General features: G+C 42.3%; 1 protein-coding gene across 2 annotated transcripts in view; it reads left to right on the top strand.

Annotated features, from left to right (window-relative positions):
• Positions 1–2,149: 2,149 nt before the first annotated feature.
• The window catches only part of LOC109476032 (neuronal acetylcholine receptor subunit alpha-4-like), a 42,224-nt gene continuing 24,031 nt past the window's right edge, over positions 2,150–20,342 (top strand). For both annotated transcript variants that reach the window (XM_019776849.1, XM_019776850.1), the window contains exon 1: positions 2,150–3,038. In XM_019776849.1, the coding sequence (XP_019632408.1) occupies positions 2,996–3,038 (43 nt within the window). In that variant the 5' untranslated portion in view covers positions 2,150–2,995. The remainder of the gene's footprint in view (positions 3,039–20,342) is intronic.

Here is a 20,342-nt window from a genome sequence, read left to right on the forward strand (position 1 = left end):
ACCGGAAAAGGCTATTCTATATCTCTAAGGCCACAACAAGTAAATTTTATGGATGACATCCTCCTCCAACTCCAAATCTAATGCGAGCGGGCGAAAAAAACAAGGCGGGCCGAAAAAACAAGGTTCCTACATTTTAAAATGTTGACTCAATCATTGTACAAATGGTTTTTATTCAATGCGAACATTATATACACAGCCAGCATCACATATCACTGCATAAAAGTAAGAAACAAAACATTAAATCAGAGCCTTTTTTTGTCTCCTCTCTTCAGTTATCTGCCTCCCGGCATGGCAACAGACATCTTTGCCCATTTTCGGCATGTTGACCACTGTCAGAGGGCAACAAAATTTCTTTTTTTTTCTAAAATCAGGCGAAAATTAATGCGCGCGCTGATGTCATCCATAAAAATTACTTGCTGTGGCCTAATATCTGGGATGGTTGCAACAATGCACGGCTAAAACTACAGCACTATTTCACGGCTATAAAGCCGGAGAATGGTCTGGCGAAATGGCAGGACATTTTGCCAACAATCGTAACTCTAAAAACACTTCACAAAGTTCCCAGTTTTTCATTCCAAGTTAAGCCCAGTTTTCACACAGGCGATATTTTATACTCTCCAAGCAGATGTTTAGGCTTATTCTTGACGTGTTTTAGACGTTAATTTTTAATTTTTATTTATTTTCTGTCATCTTTATACAGGGTGGCCCATTAAGTGATGACACTTCTTTTCAATGGGGCCCTGTTTTGCAAACAAAACACAACAGTCACATACAAACAGTAAAATAGGGATACAATAAATAATGATAATGGTAATAATAATAATAAAGGAAAAACAGTAAGAAACCAATAACATTAATAGATAATGATAATAACAAAAAGTAGAAATTGTCTAGTCCAGTCATTGTCCAGTCACGCTGTCTTTCTTGTACTGGTGTCGGGCTTTCTTTTTTGTACAGCCAAACCGGTTGGATATAAAACACATTGGATACTGCCCAGCCAGTGTCTGGAAAATTAGATACTACCTTGTAGGCACCAAAAGATCTGCTTAGAGATTAATGTTTTCATCTTAAAACAGAACTTGGGTCCACTTTAAGTGTTTTCAATTCTTTCCTAGAAAGAGGTCTAAAACTGTAACGAAATACACGAAAAAGAATAACCCTACATCTGCCTGCACATTGAAAATCTTTCACCATTGGACCACCTCGCCCCCGAAAACTGACGTCCGGTCAAATCTAGACGTCTATCCGTCTTCATGTCAGGTTAATTAACCAAATTGAATACCTGCCTTTTTCGTAATTGGATCATTTGCAAGATACGACTGGCGGAAGACGGGAAGGATCGCTTTGTTCTAGACAAACTCGGAAGATGAAAATGATCTCAATTGTTGTTGTTATACATACGTCCAATCTAGTGAAAATGTTATATTGATGCACTGTAGTGCTGTATGTGTACCACAAGTTCTGCCCATGTAGTATATGATAGCATCATATCAGGCCGACATATATCATAGCAAATAGCAAAATCAGCCTTTTCTGCGATCTCAAAGATAACCTTATCATCATAACCTTATAACCTTAATTTAATGCGCCATGTCATCCATATATTATTAGTGAGAATAATTATGTTAATACAGATTCCAAACACCGACGGTATGAACCACATACGCTGAGACAGCTTCGAGCTTCGCCTTTTTTATCTTCTAGAGAAAGTCGTATCGCAACTTCTAGTCCAGTGTATTGTCTACAAACACACATCGTTCTCATTTAATCACGCCCACTCCCAGGCGCCCTTCTAACAAATACATAATAACTACTTGCGAATGCAATTAAGGCCTTACCCGTAAATTCACACCAGGAGACAATTGCAAACACAATAAACTCAATAATGTACCTAATAGCTGCTGAATTATACGTATGTCTATAAAATAGATGTTTGTATATACTGTAGATATGTTGGGCTTTACTGTGAGATCGGTGAGAAATCTATCATCAGAGCCAGTCGTCACAGGTCATCAGTTTTTTCTATCCGGTCTGAGCCGGTATCCATTTATTCATCAGGTCGTTATCACCTTCGGTTGGCCGCCCTCTTCACGGGGCGGGCCGCGCATGGGGGCAGCCGTGATCACATAAAATGTCCCCGGGGACTAACCGCACTAGTTCCGCTGAACATTCACGGGCCGGAAACATCATCCAAAAGCCGCGGCAACCCCTGTTCTTCCGGGCTTAACTAGGAACGCGCACGTATGGAGGAGTAAGGCGGGCCATATTGTCATAAATGCCTCGGAGGGTTTTTAATTTTCTGCTGACATTTGTGGGCTAGTTTGGGTGCAGAGTGCGCCTCATTCATCACCGCCCCGGAAGATGAAATAGCGCGGCGGCACCCATTGGCCGACACCGCCCGACCACCTGACCGATTCCTGGCGTGTCAGGATCGCGCCGTGAGTTTTCACATGACTTACCCCAGAGCAGGCCCTCAGGACCTGGGATAGCAGGGCAGACTGCATCAGTATGTAGCTCACACCCACCACCACCAAACACTCTAGCAGAGTACCTCTCACCTACGCACTGCAACGTCACTCTCAGTCAGTGCAACAGGATCGTTGCACGTTCCCGCGGATTTCCCGCCAACTCGTTTGATTGCTAGATTCGCAGACGACAGTTGACGACGGCTGACGAGATCGTCCCGCGGCGAGCCGATATCGTCTGCCTTCGAGCCAGCGTCTTGCTTGCCGCAGGCCACATGAAGAATTTAGACCGTGTGGCAACAACAAAAGAGGGAAGCACGCCGCAATTTTCACGGACTGTCCGAAATATTGAGCATTGCCGGTGGCGTATTGGGGAATGACGTCGGCGGCCATCTGTTAAAGATGATGAGGGCCGCTGTGCGCCATTGTGCCGCGCATAGATAGCATTTCATACCCATATCTGCTGTCAAATTACCCCCGCTGCTTTCACGGATCAAGTGCATTTGGCGTCGGGACAGGGGAACGGCAGGATGCTTCTCTACGTGCTGTTGGTGATTGGGCTCTTCGTCAGCGGTATGTCATTTCTTACTGGATGTTCTCCTTTGTACATAGACAATGGTTTATCTAAAGTTCACGCTTAACCTAGTTATTGATGTTTCCTAACAAAGGAACATTAGCGATAATCAGAACGAATTGTTAGCATTTATATTGAAATTCCAGTAGATGCTCAGGAGATTCCTTTTCATATCATCGACTTCTTTTGTTGAAGAACTATTATCAATTCTTCAGGCAGCCGCCGACAGTATTAGAGATATTTGATCACGTTTGATACCTTCTATTTGGAGATAATTTTAATCCTCTTAAGATAGCTTTTAATTGTATCCACCTGGCATAGTGTTCTTTCACTTCAATTGGCGTATATCGAGTTCAGCTTTCTTTATCATATATATAGATAGATACAGCGTCTATTCCAAAGAGATACCTTCAGCGTTGCAATGTGTTATGAAACCCTACTAACATGTAAGCTGTTGTTGTGTTCTTAGGATAAAAACGATGTATGTCAATAATATAAGAGTTTTATTTCTTCGCTGTTTTTATTTGTTGATGGGCTTCTGCACAGACCAACATCCTCCCACCTAGATCATCACCCTCTATTTCATAAGTTAAACTCTTGTTGTCGCGTGTTTCATATTCCAAAGTTTTGATGTTGATTTTTCTTTTATATTCTATATACTCTTATTCTCATGTCATGGATTTGTGTTACCAAACATTTTTATAAGTGTGTTGCAGACTTATCAACTTTCTTGCCTTAAAAATCGCCGGACTAAGCTTTCTTGAAAAGACATCAGAAGTCGTTCATTCCATTGAAGTTTTATCACCACATTAGATATTTGTGATCACCATTCAAAATCCAAGCAGTTACGTACGTTGAGCCGTATCATCATAAAATTGTACAAATTATTACGTTCCAAACGGTTTCCAGCCAGCCCCTGTTATTCGAGTTTTTTTCCTGTTGTTGACATGGCCAATTGCAGCATGCGCATCTTTAGGTGTACCAGACTGCCTCTGTTCTTCGTCAGCACAAATGGTTGGAGAGAGTACAAATGTGGGCATCCAAATGAGACACCAGAACACTATTTATTACACTGCAAATGTTATGATACTGAAAGGACCAAAATGTTGTTATCCATATCTTGCCTTCATCTTGAAAACATACTTCCTTCCGACCCACTCAACGTAAATGACGCCACATTATGTACTTTACTTCTTACAGGTAGCCCCAGCCTCCCTTACCCTACCAACTGCCGTATCTTTGATATTGTGTTTAACTATATCCACCACTCTGGAAGATTTGACCAATCTCAATAATGTTATGCTAGGTATTGGTGCGCCAGCCACTTTTATTTTATGTTAATGCTATACTTTATGTCATCTTTATGTTTACATTTGTATTATGTTTTATGAGCAGCGGATTTACATAAGCACAACAAGTGCTTCCTATCCAATGCTGAAAAATCCATGTGAATAAAATAAAATAAAAATAATAAATGTGGGTTGGCAGGCAGGCAAACCGATGTAGCCGTCTCCTTTAGTAGGTTTTAATCCACTTCTTGCCGTGTTCAATTTTATAGAGTGCATGTTGTCAGTGACTGAAGACGAGTGTTGTTGGATGTGTGCGGGTCCCACATAATTCTACCGCGCTGATCACCTCCGTAGCTCCCTTGTGTGGCGGCACCAACGCATTCATTACACACGTTGATGAATGAACTGTATTTTTGCTGGTTACTGATCCTTGGCCAGAGTTACTTATCATATTCATAAGCCTCTGTTTACCGAGTCTACATCATATGATGATACAATTTCAACGAGGATATTTAGTATAGATCACTATTATCTCCTCTGGTCTCTCAGTCACTGACGAAAGCTAGTGGATACTAGCTGAAACGCCTGACCGTTTCCAAAAGCATATCCAGTTGCTTGAGTAACTGCTTTTTGGCGTATCGTATTACCTGGATGTTTAACCTTCATCGACGTTTAGTATAGATAGTTACAGATAATGTCATACTCTATCACAAACATATGACACTGACGGACCGGTAGTGATTATATTTCTCCGGTCTTTAAAACTGCACCTATCATTTAATTGTTGGCGATGATTTTCATTCTCGTCACGTCAGATACAACGTAATATGTAGTTAGACAAGATAATCACGGAACGTTAAAACAAACGATTAACCCTTAATCCGGCTGGAACAACCCAACTTAGCCTAATAATCTCTTTTAATCTTATAATGTTATATCGGAATAACAGTACACAACTCTATCATCAGATGCAATGGTAGCGAGAAATGGCATCTACCAGTACAGTGACATGGATTGTACATAGTCTTTGTATAGAGAAAAGGCATACTCAATACATTTTGTGAACAGGGCATAGATACAGGTATAGGTTTAACACGAATCTATAGGATAAGTCCAAAGCTTTTCAACATGTAAAGTTGTCTCCCCACGATCGTATATATACATGTAGCTACTCAATACATTTTGTGAACAAAAATGGATAGATATAGGTATAGGTTTAACACGAATCTGTAGGATAACTCCAAAGCTTTTCAACATGTAAAGTTGTCTCCCCACGATCGTATATATACATGTAGCTACTCAATACATTTTGTGAACAAAAAATGGATAGATATAGGTATAGGTTTAACACGAATCTGTAGGATAAGTCCAAAGCTTTTTCAACATGTAAAGTTGTCTCCCCAAGATCGTATATATAGATCACCACACACGTTGTGAACAATGCACATTTTGTGAACAATGCATAGATACAGGTATAGGTTTAACACGAATCTATAGGATAAGTCCAAAGCTTTTTCAACATGTAAAGTTGTCTCCCCACGATCGTATATATAGATCACCCCGCAGGTTGCCTATATTGATGATAGCGCTTAGTTTGGATGGACCACTCTCACGGCGCCGATAGTCCACTAGTCTCTCACACTGGCGGCCTGTAAATCGTGTTTTTAATTGCCCACATCATACAACTGCAATCTAAGTGCAAATTACAGCCGCAGTAAGAAAGGCAACTGAACTCCTGAGAGCTCCTTTGGAAAGGATAAGAGGCATGTTGGCGGTGATATTGTGTTCCATTACTGAAGCCGCGCAGGGATAGATTCCAGCATTTTTTTAACGGTGTCGCTCAATGCAAGGCCAATTTTTGGCCACTTCTAGGCATAGAGCTAGAGGTATAGAACTGTAACAGCAACTCTTCTCCCTGAGTCAGAAACATCCTCACAAGTAGTGAGGACTAACTGACCCAGTAGGAGAAGCAGGGGTTACGAGGCTGGTCGGGAAAATTCCCTACCCCTTTTAAGACCATAATGGCATTGCTGGCTAGCCAGGACAGTCTGTAATTTCTCCTGAAAGCGAACGTAAATCATTGCCAAGCCCCAGAATTGATTACCAGAGTGAATAGAAAGACCATTATTCAATAGAAATGGATGTTGCCGGCGATCCAAATGACTGCATCTACCGCAAATGGGCACGATGTCGTAAAAACCTGATTGTTTTTTACGGCGTTGTTAAACTTATCGCTCCTGACTATAGGAAAGAACCTGGTCCCCGAGTCACCCTTTGCAGCAGGCGGTTTATCAAACCTAAAGTGGTCTCGTGGGTATGCTAACTGTGAAACACCCACCTCCTTGTACAGATTCACGACACCTATGCGTTAATATCACAATGGTGGATTTAATCGAGTCGTGTTTATGTTTATGTTTGTGTTTATTAGGAATCTCCATTAGTAATACAATGTTTGTTTACTAGTCTTCCTGGAGTCCTTTAACATTACATTTAAAAGATGAAATATAATCAATTACAAGGTTAACTTAATAGCTACAGTTATATACAACAACACATAGACCTACTTGCTTATATACACAACAATTAAAGCTAGCTTAAATTCCATACTTAAAATACGTCGTGTGACCTATCGCTTCCTCTCTATTTAGCCTACTCTGTTCTGTGATTGCTGGAAACACCTTGACGCCAAAAAAATCTGATAAAACGCGCGTATGATTACAAAGCACAAGTCGCAAAAGGCTGTAAAAATAAGTTAAAATGTCGCTGTAGTGGTGTCACCGGCCTCAATAACTGCAATTAGACAAAAGAAAGTTACTGCCTTTGTTTGTAATGCATTGGAGAGCAGCTGAGCGTCTAACAAGTGTTGTGCGTGTTCTGGCATATCCCTGACAGCTTTTGGGATGTGGACGGAGACCGTAGAGGCTACAGTAGTAGCTCTAGATCCTGGATACTCGGATGTGGCAGCGAAAATAGTTTTGGTACAACGTACAGCGCGCCCACATGCACCCTAGATTTTACAACTCTTTCTGACAACGCAAAAACTGACCTTCTACTCCGTGGTAGTCCTGTATATTATTACTTGCCCAAAACTTTATCACCACATCAGAACGTTTTTAAAAGATTTCAATTTCCCCCTTTGTTATCTATGTACTGTGTCCTCTTTGCCATCATTTATCATTGGGTGGGGAACCGGAACTGCGCTCTTGAATTTCCTGTATTCACTGTTTTGCCTGTCTTAAAGTTGCGTTTGTTTTTTCTTTATTATATGTATTTATTTCAGTGGTGCCGTCAACATAAGTGCTTTCCACTTGAGTGCGGCACCACCATGTCCTGTACCTTTTTCTATGTGAATGAATAACATGTGAACCGGTTTGAGAAGCTTGAATCCATAGTGATAACACCGCGCGCTAACTTCAGCACAAAGGACAGGGCCCATTGCACTAACTTCATGCGGAAAGGAATGGAGGCAGAGATCTGTGGGCTACGCTGATCGTGATAGCCAGAGAACTATGACCTTTTTTTACTGTTCCTTGTACTCGTTGATACCCTTTATCATTCTGATGGCATGTTGCCCTTAGTTTGTTTTGTTCTAGGAAACTAGGATGTGATTCATTTGCTCGTTGTTGTCTTACTGTGAACAGAAATCACATTCTCTGCAAAGTTCTCTACGTCCCGTGGCTTGCTCTGAGTTGACTCGCAACATTTACGCTGTTGTACCACTGGAATAGAACCCTTTTCGGTAGCGTTGTCCTTAGATATCATGTCTTTAACTTTGTCGTTCCGGTACATCGTACCAGGTTTCCTCGCCACGACATTTTCTCCACAGAACTCTCTAAAGTTCAGATGCAATGCCCGTGCCAGGGGATCATTTATTAGGCAAAGAGCGATTTTTAAATGTCTTTCTCCGAGTCGGATGAGTCGAAGCAACGACCCGGCGCTTCGGTATTCCATCACGGCAGACACGGTTGGAAGATAACTTTGGTTTTTGTACGAGATTTTGGACTCGATCCAAGCCTGACATCTCAGATAGCATCAATCATTGCTGTGTACTATGTATGAACGTGTCTCACTCAGTGACAGTACTAAAACGTCTGTACTATACCTGAGTACCCAGGGTATCGTAATTGATAAGATTCTATCGGTAAGTTTGTCTCTTTGCTACTGTAAATTAATCTGTTATGCCTTCGGGAGATGCCTGCAATCCGCGATAAGTATTGTTTAACATTGTTGACAAAATGTGACGAACTCATACGGCAACCTGTCACCCTTTATTACATGTCATACCTGTGACATTTCCCTCATTTTTATAAATTTTAAGTATGTGCAACTATTCCAACAAGTTGATTAAGATAATCCAAAAAGCAGTTACTACTAGCTTTCGTCAGTGACTGAGAGACCAGAGAGGAAATGCAGGTTTATAAGCACAAACTATTGATTGATATGCTTTGATATAAAATTGTCTTCACTTTATGTGCATATCAATCAATAAACCTGCATTTCTCCTCTGGTCTCTCAGTCACTGACGAAAGCTAGTGGATACTAGCTGAAACGTCTGACGTTTCCAAAATCATATCCAGTTGCTTGAGTAACTGCTTTTTGGCGTATCGTATTACCTGGATGTCTAACCTTCATCGACGTATGCTTAAGATAATGTATTTCAGTCAAACTATAACAGAATCTGGCACCGTTGTTTTCTAAACTTCCTTCACAATAATTACATAACTCAATGATTTATTCATAGAAAGATATATAGCTATGAAGGTGTGAAGAAGACAAATTGTTCAAATTACTTTAAAGCTGTCATTCTGTTTAGCTGCTGATTTCGATTTCATTCCGGAAAGAAAATAGGCAAATAAATATTCATATCACGTGCAAAATCATGTAATATTATGCAGCTAAAAGGCAGTATTTAGTTTGATTTCATTTTCAACGTTTGAAGAAAGGAATCCGCACGGGTATAGAACAGTTGGTGGTGTCTTTATAGTCCTTGTGATAGTTTTCATTGATTTCAGTTACCGGATGAGCAATGCGGCCGCCTATCCACGGTTGACCTTTACTTCCTAAAACCATTCCTGTTTGCAAAAGCCTTAACAGGACTATGCAATATTAAGCAGGTACGCTGTAGAGTAATCCTCAGGGTAACCCTTGGGGTAAGACGGTAATACGTTTCGATCTCTTCTGACACGTGCATAATGCAAGGTGCACGGAGTCCCTGGTCTTCTCTCTCTGCCAGAAAATTGCATCAGACTCGCCTAGTCTACTTGTATCCAGATAATCGTAGAATACGAGTCTTGCTGGAAAATTAGCATGTTAACAGATTTAGACCATATTTCAAAAGCACAGACTGAATGTGAAACGTTATGGATATACATGTATATACATCTCAGGGCTACACTGAATACACCAAGATGCGAGTGGTTACATTTCTATCAGTGGGAACACCACGTGATTATCACGTGTTAACATCACGTGGTGATCACGTGTGAGACACGTTAGGACGCCATGACCGTTGTGTGGGTATCACGTGCTCACAACTGCGGCCGTGGCCTCTGGTCTGTCGCTCATTTGTCCCGATCCTCGCAGGTCATAAAGCGGTGTGATGCTGATTTATATTCATTTTCCTCAGACGAGAAAGGCAGGAAATCGATAAATGCAGCGCAGGTAAAAAAATATCCCGAATGATAAACGACGGAGTTGAGTGAACCTGACCCATATCTGTCGAAAAATGCGTTCGTCTCTACCTTCAATTTGTCAGGTTAACTGATTTATTCAAAATCAAACCGCCTTCAGACAGAACCAAACATTTAGATTTTCTAAAAGATAATATGACGACTACTACATTAGAGAAAGGCATCTTCATTGAATTAACAATCACGTAGGATCACATTGATTACATGCAAAGCACCTTTCTTTGACTTTGTATTAACCATGGTCATAGATGCCTAGAAGGCAACCCCGAGACAGAATTATCGGTCATTGTCAAAGGCGTTATCGGCAGAAGTCAAGTTCGTTGAGGTTTCGAGGCAACAAAGGCACGAATTGGTATTCACGATCAGATATCTTACTAACTTTTAAATCCATGTCTCTGGCAGCTTGCCAGTTTCAATCGTGATAACTTTTTTATGAAGTTTAGGAATTGCTTGAACCATTCCAGGGCCCCGTTTTATTGTGCCAATTGAGTTTTATCCGTATTGGTAGTACCAATTATTTTTTATTGGTTGGCTAATACATAGCGCACCACCAAGGCAGAGCCTTACTTTTCACAGGTACCTTGAGTGGTTTTGAAACGTAACTTTCATCTTTTCTCTGTACTTAAGTGGTTTTAAAACGTCTCCTTTATCTCAGCCGAGCTCGCGAGTATCCGTCTATCCGTCAGACCGTAACACCCATTCATTCATCCAGAGTGCTAGATAAACACCTACCTAAACCTTTGGAACATCTTTCTTGCCGCCGAAGGTCTGTGATTTTGCAGCTCTTGAAATACAAGTGGCACTTCAAAATTGTACTCTTAACTCATGTACCGGTGCAATAGCTCAATTGGTAGAGTGCTCGCTTTGTAACCGGGAGGTCGTGAGTTCAAACCCGGCCGGGTCATACCAAAGACTTGAAAAATGGTACACACTTCTTTCTCTGCTTAGCACTCAGCACATATGAGGAAGAGTGTGGGAAGGTCAAAAACACAGCACTACCAGCGGGCCAGCCCCCTGTGGTAGTGCCCTGCACAACTGTGTGTCGTCCAAGGGCTACGGAAATGGACATGGGCACAAAACGTTAACCCTATGCTCTGCATAGAGCACGGGTAGACCTTTTTTTAACTCATGTAGGGTATCGACCGAGAGACTAAGCGGTGATCAGAGGGGGTTGTATATATTTCTCACACTCTCTGAAAACACTTCACGCCTTGTCCGTTCAAGTTTCAAGGTTATTGCGAACGTTCCCGTTGCCGCTTGCACGGGCCAAGCGATCGATCATCGAGCCCTTTCAGTAGATCCAGGTCATCGCGCGGCTCTTGTAAATACCAAATCGACATTCTCTAGTCGCTCAGCGGGATGCCCTCCACAAATCTCGAACCCGCTGGACCCGAACTTTTGGGCAGGGACGCCCGTTGAATACCCATGATAACTGTAAAGGATGAGCATGTCGACAAAGATAAAAACAAAGAAAGAATATAAAGGCGTCAAAGCTAACAGCAGGCTGGTTTATTCTAGCCTCTACCAGGCACCGCGGATCGCTGGAAAAATAGTAGAAATTGGCCGAAATAAAGGGATAGTATACCAGAGAAGATCCAGGGCCATAGAAGCTCCCGTGGGTCGCAAATTGGATCTTCTATGGCCCGGGATCTTCTCTGGTATACTATCCCTTTATTTCGGACAATTTCTACTATTTTTCCAGCGATCCGCGGTGCCTGGTAGAGGCTAGGTTTATTCGAGGTTTGTCACCTTAGATAAACCTGATACATGCACGTGCATGTTTGTACATTCCTCGTCTCAACAACTGTTCCAGTTTAAAACTTTGTTATAAAATAGAGGAAGAACTGTTTACTGTTCCCATTATATTTCACGATGTTTCCCTAGTAAAGATTAGTATTCCTGAGCACCCATGGAAAGCCAATATGTCATCTAACAGCAGCCAGACCGTGTCAGGTCCAGTAAGTAGTCTCCACCAGACTCTTTTGGAGGCTGAATAAGGCCATGTTGATTTGATTATATGGATGACATCCGCGCGCGCATGAATTTTCGGCCGTTTAAAAAAAAAAACGTTTTCAACCATACTGTAAAATCGTACAAAACAGTTGCAAAATGAGCAAAAATATACCGTAAGTTACAAAAAAAACATACCAATGTCGTAGAATGCCAAAATCAAACGAAAGGCGAAATTGTAAAGAAATGAACTTGAAGACTAGATTATTCGCCAAACCATATTCTGTCCCATTTGTTCAACCCTGATGACCACGTAGATTTCATAATGAAAACAACTTTTTTTTTTAAAACTTTTTTTTTATTCGCACGAGCGCATCAATTTTGGGGTTCCCGGAGGATGTCATCCATATGATCAAATCAACATGGCCTAAATAGTAGAAATCGGCGTAGAAATGTAGCTGATCAGGGTAGATGGCCGGCCATTTCCCCAAGCCAGCTACATTCTTTTTAGGCCTATTTCTACTATTTATTCAGCCTGCAAAGCTAAGGAGTCTGGTGGAGACTATCCTGTAAGGTCCAGTTGTGGTGCTCCCAAACGTTACCATATGACTCTCCTCCCACTGAGTGTAATCTCCAAGCAGATCCCTCTCGGTGGCAAAAAGACAGTATCAAATTGGCCAGGCAGTATCCATTCGCCAGAGAAGGTCCGCGGCCACCGACCATATGTCTTGTCATATGTTGGTTGGGGTCAGGACCAAAAAAAAAACGGCCCCCAAAAACGGCCATATATAAAAATGTAACGATCATTCCCCCACAACCTCAGCTTGGAGAGTAACTGAGTGGTATAAGTTAGTGGTAAGCTGGGCGTCACATGTTACCATCATCACATGTACATGCCAATATACATGTACATCCGCAACTTTTAATTCATTTACTATTAACTCAAGGGGAATCTTTTATTCATTGTCTTGGAGTCTGTCTGTGACTCGAGACGTAAGGACACACTCCAACACTCCTCAACGCACCTCCTCCATATCTTACCTCAACAAATTCACATCGAAGCCAACTTGTGAAATCCACCTCTATCTCCCCATGTGAGAGTAATCCTTTAATTTAGTACATTTCCATGGGACTAATCCCAAACATACGCAGTGCCGGGTGACATTCCACCACTGGAAGCCCTCAGCCGTTCCTGGCTGCCTGCCAGCCCGTTCCTAGCGGTTTGTCACGACGGATATTTTGTATGCAACAGGCGGAGTTTTAGACTCAACAGGCGAGGAGGATAGGGTTGGATGATGGATGCAGTGTGCACTAATGCCGTGTCTATCCCCGCGGCTTCTTCCCGAACACGCTACCTGCCGGAAAGGGTCTCAATCAAGCTTAGACTGAGAGCGTCCTACAGGACAAAAATCCCTGCAGTTTCAAGGATAACACGTACATCGACTTTTGATTTGAAGAGCTGATTCTATTTACAGCATGATTTGCCTGGCTGTCACAATGATACAGTATAATGTTGAGAACAGGAGTTGATTCAAATGTAGTATATGAAATATGGAAGACGCAATATTCTATAGGCTGTTGTTTTCCAAATGTATATCAGAAAGACATAATTATATATCTTTTGCTGCAGTCTAAAAGTGAACAACGATGTTTCGCGGTGGAAAAAATAATTCAACGCATACGAGCGTCCACTGAGTTTCAGAAACAGGGGGGTTAAAATCATCTTTATTTCAATATACATGTATATACAAGATGACTCGTTGAAGTACACCTAGACCAGCCCTTTATCTCATTAAGAGGAGGGCGCAAGGTAAGTAAAATGTAACAAGTAACTGTGTGCATCGGACATTAAACTTTCGATTAGAATTGTTTTCTACACATACATTTCATTTATACGTATACTTACAAAAAAGGTTTAATAGATCTTAAAGATTAAAAAAAAAAGAATCAAGCCTATTGCATCAAATTTATCTTTTACAAGAGAATATCCCTGAGGTACTTTTCCAACTCTGTGTGTTTCTAGCGCAGTATATGGCATAAGATGCACAAAGTGTGCACTTCCCCAGTCTACGTTTAGGCCACACCAAGTAAATTTTATGGATGACGTCCGCGCGCGCATTGATTTTGACCTGTTCCCAGAAAAAAAACCCAAGAAATTCCGCTTCCTGTTACTATGACCAAAGAGTCACGACAGTGCCGCAAATAGGTTTGTACGGACCAAAGCTTATGAAGCATCAAGCAAGACTTCCATTAGGAATTCAGTTTGGTACATGCTGCCATATTTGAAGAAACTTGCTGACCGCTCCATCTATCTTCCCAAAGCACAAGACGACAACTGCCGTTCCACCTGATTTATTGCTGTTTTAATTTATTTTGATGATGAATAAAAGATTTCTTGCTTGTTACACTGTGTCACCTCATTTAATTTGTGTCCTTACATTTGTCGTCTCTTAGTATATTTCTAATCTAGGCATCTTGTTTTTTAGGGCCCTTCTTGTTTTTTTTCGCCCTCTCGCATTAGATTTAGGGTCTCCAAAGAACGTCATCCATAAAATTTACTTGGTGTGGCCTTAATGGTGAAAACGTGTCTAGTATATGGTATGGTATCTACAGATGGATAATGGTGTAGAATAGGCGCAGCGGATGTACAAAATGATAAAGCATCTGGACCACACTCCATTCTTCCTCCGCACAATGCTTGGAATTTGCCAGCAGTGGCGAAGTTATCATTCATAGGTCGACTGAAGGGATATGCACTACTTCAGCGTCCCAAATAATGAAGAATACACACCATATACGACGGAAAATGCATGGTTATGGCTGTTGTTATTTGTGAGTATGTTCACCGTAGCTGCTATGACTGATCGAGTACGGTCGTATAGGCCTTTCAGGCAGAGCAGAATTACGTGGATGTATCATACATTGCCAACTCTGGGAGAAAGCTGTTCAACTCCATCCGCTGAGGTGTTTTTTTTTTCAAGAATTTTATTCAAGAAATATGAAACAATTCAAAAACAAAGAGAACATGGGTAACAGTAAACTACATAAAAACCAAAGACACGTTCAGTCATGGTTGACTAAAAGTAAGAACCGAGAATAACTCATGTAAAATGAGGCAAAACAAGTTAAATATGCTGAGGTGTTGAATTACCATCATCGCTCTATCGGTATGGCCACATTTCTATAGTTATTCCAACTCAAGCTCCAAGTACAAATTGCTGGGACTTAATACAAATCAAAACGTAGCTACAATCTGTTCTGGACATCCATAAGGTGTCACTTTCCAACAAAAAGTCAGTTCGCTTGACCTGTGGGCCAGTATCTCTCTCCATTCCGTGTCCAGGGCAGTCCATAATTATAGGACTGCGATCAGACCCACTTGTTAACCTGAGAGAAAATCAATAGACGGCCATTGTTCCTTCTCCGTATCCTCGGGTGAACCCGAGTACCCAGTCACTTCATCGCTATCATCAACTCCAGCGAGACCGATACAACCTGACGCAATCGGAGAAAAAGTCAGCCATGTGTTACAATTGCTCCCTTGGAGCCGGTCTATCTGGGAATAATACAGCCTTTCTGTAATTGAACTTTGAAGAGGCTATCAGGAATGAATGATATGTCATCAAGGTCAGGTCAAGTACAATTTCCGCCCGGGGTTTTGTGTTGACGTGCCGAGGTCACAAAGTGGTAAAAACATGGCCAAGGTGATACCGAGGTCAGTTTGGAGGATTTTTTATTGTTTTTTTTGTGTCAAGGCTGGAGGCAATATGACGTTCCTGATTTCATCCATCGTGAAGACACCCAGGGGTGTTGTTGTTGGATATATAGATCTGTATTTACAGCACAAAATATAGATTACATTGCTTTACGAGTATTGCTAGTCAGATTACGTTGCTTTACGGGCAGTAGTTATATATGCCTTGAAGAGTATGGACTAGTTTGCAAGGTAAGTTGATGGTGTAGAAAAAAAGACCGACCAGGCTCAGTTAAAGTAGTAAGCTTGAGTTTTGCTTAGTAATAAATAACTGACCACGAAATAATAATCATCTTACTAAATAAATAAAATAACGGGCATTTTCTTCGTAATAAGTCGTCGGTGCTGTTACCGCAGCTTCTGAAATGGAGATAGCCCCCCCCCCCCAGTCCTACTTGAATTCGAATTCGCACAGCCCGACCATAGTGCAAACCACGTCGAAATAGTAATTGTCATATGTATGTTCGCCACAAGTTCCTTTCTGTGACTGCGTTAAATTAATTGCTGGTTCAGTCGAAGAACACCTCTGTGAAACGCAGGTTCAATTCCAGATTTCAACTTCCAACAGTTTTAGGCTTTCAAAAGTGTGTGTTTTTTTCCATGTTATCTGTTGCATATGTGTTTTTATTTCTGTATGAACCCTGGAAGATCGGAATTAAAAAAAAGTTCCCTCGTTTTGTTTGTTTCTTTGTTTGTTTCGTATAACCGGTAAACCGCCTTTTTAGGTGTAACACACCAGTTTTGTACATGTAAGTACAAGCTGCGTAAGACCGGACTGTAAGGTTTGAACCACTCACACCGGGAATGACTCCTACTCTTTTCGATAAGTTCGGTGTGTGGGGTGTGACTCTCCCAAACACGGGACCTCAATTTAACGTCCTGTCCAAGGGATGTCCCTAACCGAAGCTAGGTACTCATTTACACCTGAGTGAAGTGAGGAAAGCAACTGTTACGCCACATAGAATAATTCCTATAGAATATATGACATTGTGCATACAGATATCGTGCAGTGTAGAATGCATCGCCTGCTCAAGCTCCTAACAACTGGGTCAACCGATATGAAAGTAAACGGCTCATTGTCCGGTAAGATTAATATGAAATCCTGGCGTTCAATCAGCCAGGGGACTTCCGGAGGAAGGTCTGCGGTGATGGAGCACCTGTCTCACGGTTCAATTAAAGAGATGCCGTCTCTTCGTACTCAAGACAAGGGTGGCCAAAGGTGACGGTGGAAATTATGGCCGAGGGCGACCGTGGTGTGGTACAATCTTCACGCACGGGCCCTGGGATATTACCCAAGCCGTTTGTTAGCCTTTCCCCGTGTTGTTTACTGAGAGGGGGCCTCTAAATCGCTGCGTTTTGTGGATATTTAGCAACTAGCAACTGTTAATGCTTCGGTCCCAATTGAAAAAAGGGGCCCTGCCGGGTAGTTCCCGGGCTGTTTTATGGCACTTTCGGGCGTGACCCCTACGTGGCCCCGCCGGACACCCTGCGGCTACCGGGCTATTTTTTGGCCCGGCGGGGACCCGAGAAGAATTTAATTCTGAATTAAATTCTACCCGGGCCCCGCTGACAAAAAGACGCCGTGACCTCATCGTGAGAACACCGACAGGTACCCCTCCGGTTGCCGGCATTCCACCGGGACACATTTGTTACGTCACAGACCAGATGAACAGAATAAAGGTGTGTACTTCGTAAACCCGGGTAAAATGTGTGACGTCACAGATGAAATGATCACAATAAAAGCGTGAACTCTATATTTAAACGTGGGTCAGAGAAGCTGCCGGGTACCTGCCGGGTGCCCGCCGGAGAACGACCAATAAGGGTGACAAAATGCCACTGAAGGAAACTTTTAATTGTGACCACAACAAACGGTGCCCGCCAGGCTTCAGAGTCCAGCGGGAGCCGGCCGGGGCTACATCCCCGACGGGCACCGGCGCAATTGGGACCGAAGCATAACCTGTGTAGGATAATTCAGTAAATGCTTTATGTTTGGGTTGCTTTAGTTTGGCGTATTGAGATCTCCATCAGTAACTAGTCTTCCTGGACTCAATTAAAATAATACAAAATGTAACAATAGAATATACTAGAATTATACAGCAGAATTAACTGAAGACTAAAATAAACTGAACTCAAAATCACAGTAATAATCAAAATAATAGAAAACAAATATGCAACAAAATATCTATTTGATTAACATAAGAATTAATAAAGCAACTCAAAATTGGTATGTATATATGTATTTATGTATGGATAGGATTCAATCTACATTGACTCAACTATAGCTAGCCATTGGGAACATCCAGGTCAATGGATAGAACATTGGATTTGGGACCACCAACGTGATTGTTTTGAAACTTTATTAAAGTGATATTATGTAAGATTTTTGCCTCAAAACTGTATATATATATAGATGATTTAAAATTTCTCATCTAGATAATTTTCAATGACTTTCAACATTTTCAAGCGTCGATATTTCGCTTTTCCTGCGACTCAGCGCAGCGCGAGAATAAGTTGCGCCAGGCCCGCTGTATTTTCAGGAGGCTCCTAAAAAGAATGTAAACAAACAGCGGTTTTCTTTCGGGTATCTTCGGCAGCTTCCAACACGTTTTTGCGGCGCAACGACGTTGATCTTTTACTCCCCAAATGTCATTATGAACCCAGGTTGGCTTATCGTGCAAGAACATGTGTAAAACGACGATGTTTAAAAGAGTGGAAAAATCTTACATAATACCACTTTAACGTGTTCGAATTCAGTCGTTCCTGTATTCAAGCGTGGGGTCACTAGAGGTCATTGTGCGGTGTTTCGGCAGCGGGCTAATCTGGGGCGTGCGAGCGCGGTTTAATTAAGAGAGCCCAAACATTATGCCGGGGCGAGTAGTGCATTAATGCCAATTGGCAAGGATGATGAAGGGGTCAGAAGGCTTGGGAAGGGCAGCTGATGATTATGCCTACACACACCTGCACGCTGACTTGTGGTTTACGTAGCGCGTTTTCATAGGCCTTGTTCATATGAAACCACCCGAACCGCGATTCGGGTAACTCACATTCCTCACATCTGGTCCACGTGCCATACATTCCTTGCAAACCGTGCCCGATCATGATTCTCTGAAACTGCATTCATTATTGTTTGATGAATACACACAAGGTAGCGTGTTATTAATGTCAGAGGTCAACGACCTGGTTGCTGGTGCCCCCTCCCAGCGTATCTCGGCCGAATGCCGACGTGGTCCCGCCAGAGGCGGTGAAGCTCATCCTAGAACGGACACATTATTTGACGATTACTGGTCTTTAATTTGCTGCCACGTAAAATTTGGTATTGCATATAAATAAAGAAATGTCACCCCGTAATCCATGACCAGGCGAAGTCACATTGAAATCACATTGCGTTCAGACGCAAATCGCGATGCGGGAAAACCGATTTGAAACCACCTCTAGAAGTGGTTTGGGATCGAGGCGCTTTCAATGTGATTTGGAGCGTTCAGATGGGGCCACTTGAAACCGGCTTCGGGGGGAAACCACATGTAAAGCGCCTTCACTGACTTCATATGAACAGGGCCATACACGAAAAGCAACACTGCATGGCAATTGAGGCTTACCACAATCAGGTTAAATGCCAGGTAAATATGGTAATGGTTGCTTTAGGGGATACACGTCGCCATCTAACATTTCATGTATACATTAACTGCTATTGCTAAGTCCCACTTTTTGTGGAGTGAGCCCTGCACATCTAACTCTACGGTTTTATTTTTCCATTTGGTAATTATGTCCAAGGTTAGCCTGGCGGGTACATCTGTGAGTTTTTGTCTAAACAACAGAGATACATGTCAAGTATGTCTAATAAGGCCACAGCAAGTAAATTTTATGGATGACATCGTCCGCAGACTCCAAATCTAATGCGATAGGGCGAAAAACAATACTAGTAAATCAGCATTGTCTTCTCTCTTATCATGTTTATCCGCCATCCACGTTCTGGCATGGCAACAGACATCTTTGCCCATTTTCGGCATGTTGACCAGTGTCATCATTCTAGACCGTACACGACGAGACTCCACAGTGTGATTACATGGTATCAAGTTGTTGGAACATGGGGATATTTAGTTCAATCTCATTTTCTTTGCCTTAAGCCCTGGTCACATTCCGCCTTACGTGCTTTTTGTCCGTACGTTTTTTGGGAGGCCACGCCTGCTACGTTTTTATGAAAACGTGCGTTGTACGCTCATAGGCTGTACGGGGCACGTACGCACGTCGCACGTACGGGTGGTGAATCCGCAGACCGCACGCATGAAAAGTTTTGCATGCACTTAAAGTTCTACGGCGTGTCTGCGTGCTCTCAAATCCGTAGGACTCCGTACGGAGGTGGTACTCACCACGCACGGACGCCCTACGTTTGCCCACGTTTTTGCACGTAGACAGCACGCAGAAACACGTACGGTACGGCGGGTTGTGACCAAGGCTTTATGCATCCGTTGGGGTAGCCTCTACCAGGAACCGCGGATCGCTGGAAAAATAGTAGAAATTGGCCGAAATAAAGGGATAGTACGAGCCAGAGAAGATCCAACCGGCCATAGAAGCTCCACTTTGCGACCCACGGAAATTGGAGCTTCTATGGCCGGTTGGATC

Source organism: Branchiostoma belcheri, unplaced genomic scaffold (assembly GCF_001625305.1).
Source record: "Branchiostoma belcheri isolate BF01 breed outbred unplaced genomic scaffold, Haploidv18h27 scaffold36, whole genome shotgun sequence".
Classification (NCBI taxonomy): domain Eukaryota; kingdom Metazoa; phylum Chordata; class Leptocardii; order Amphioxiformes; family Branchiostomatidae; genus Branchiostoma; species Branchiostoma belcheri.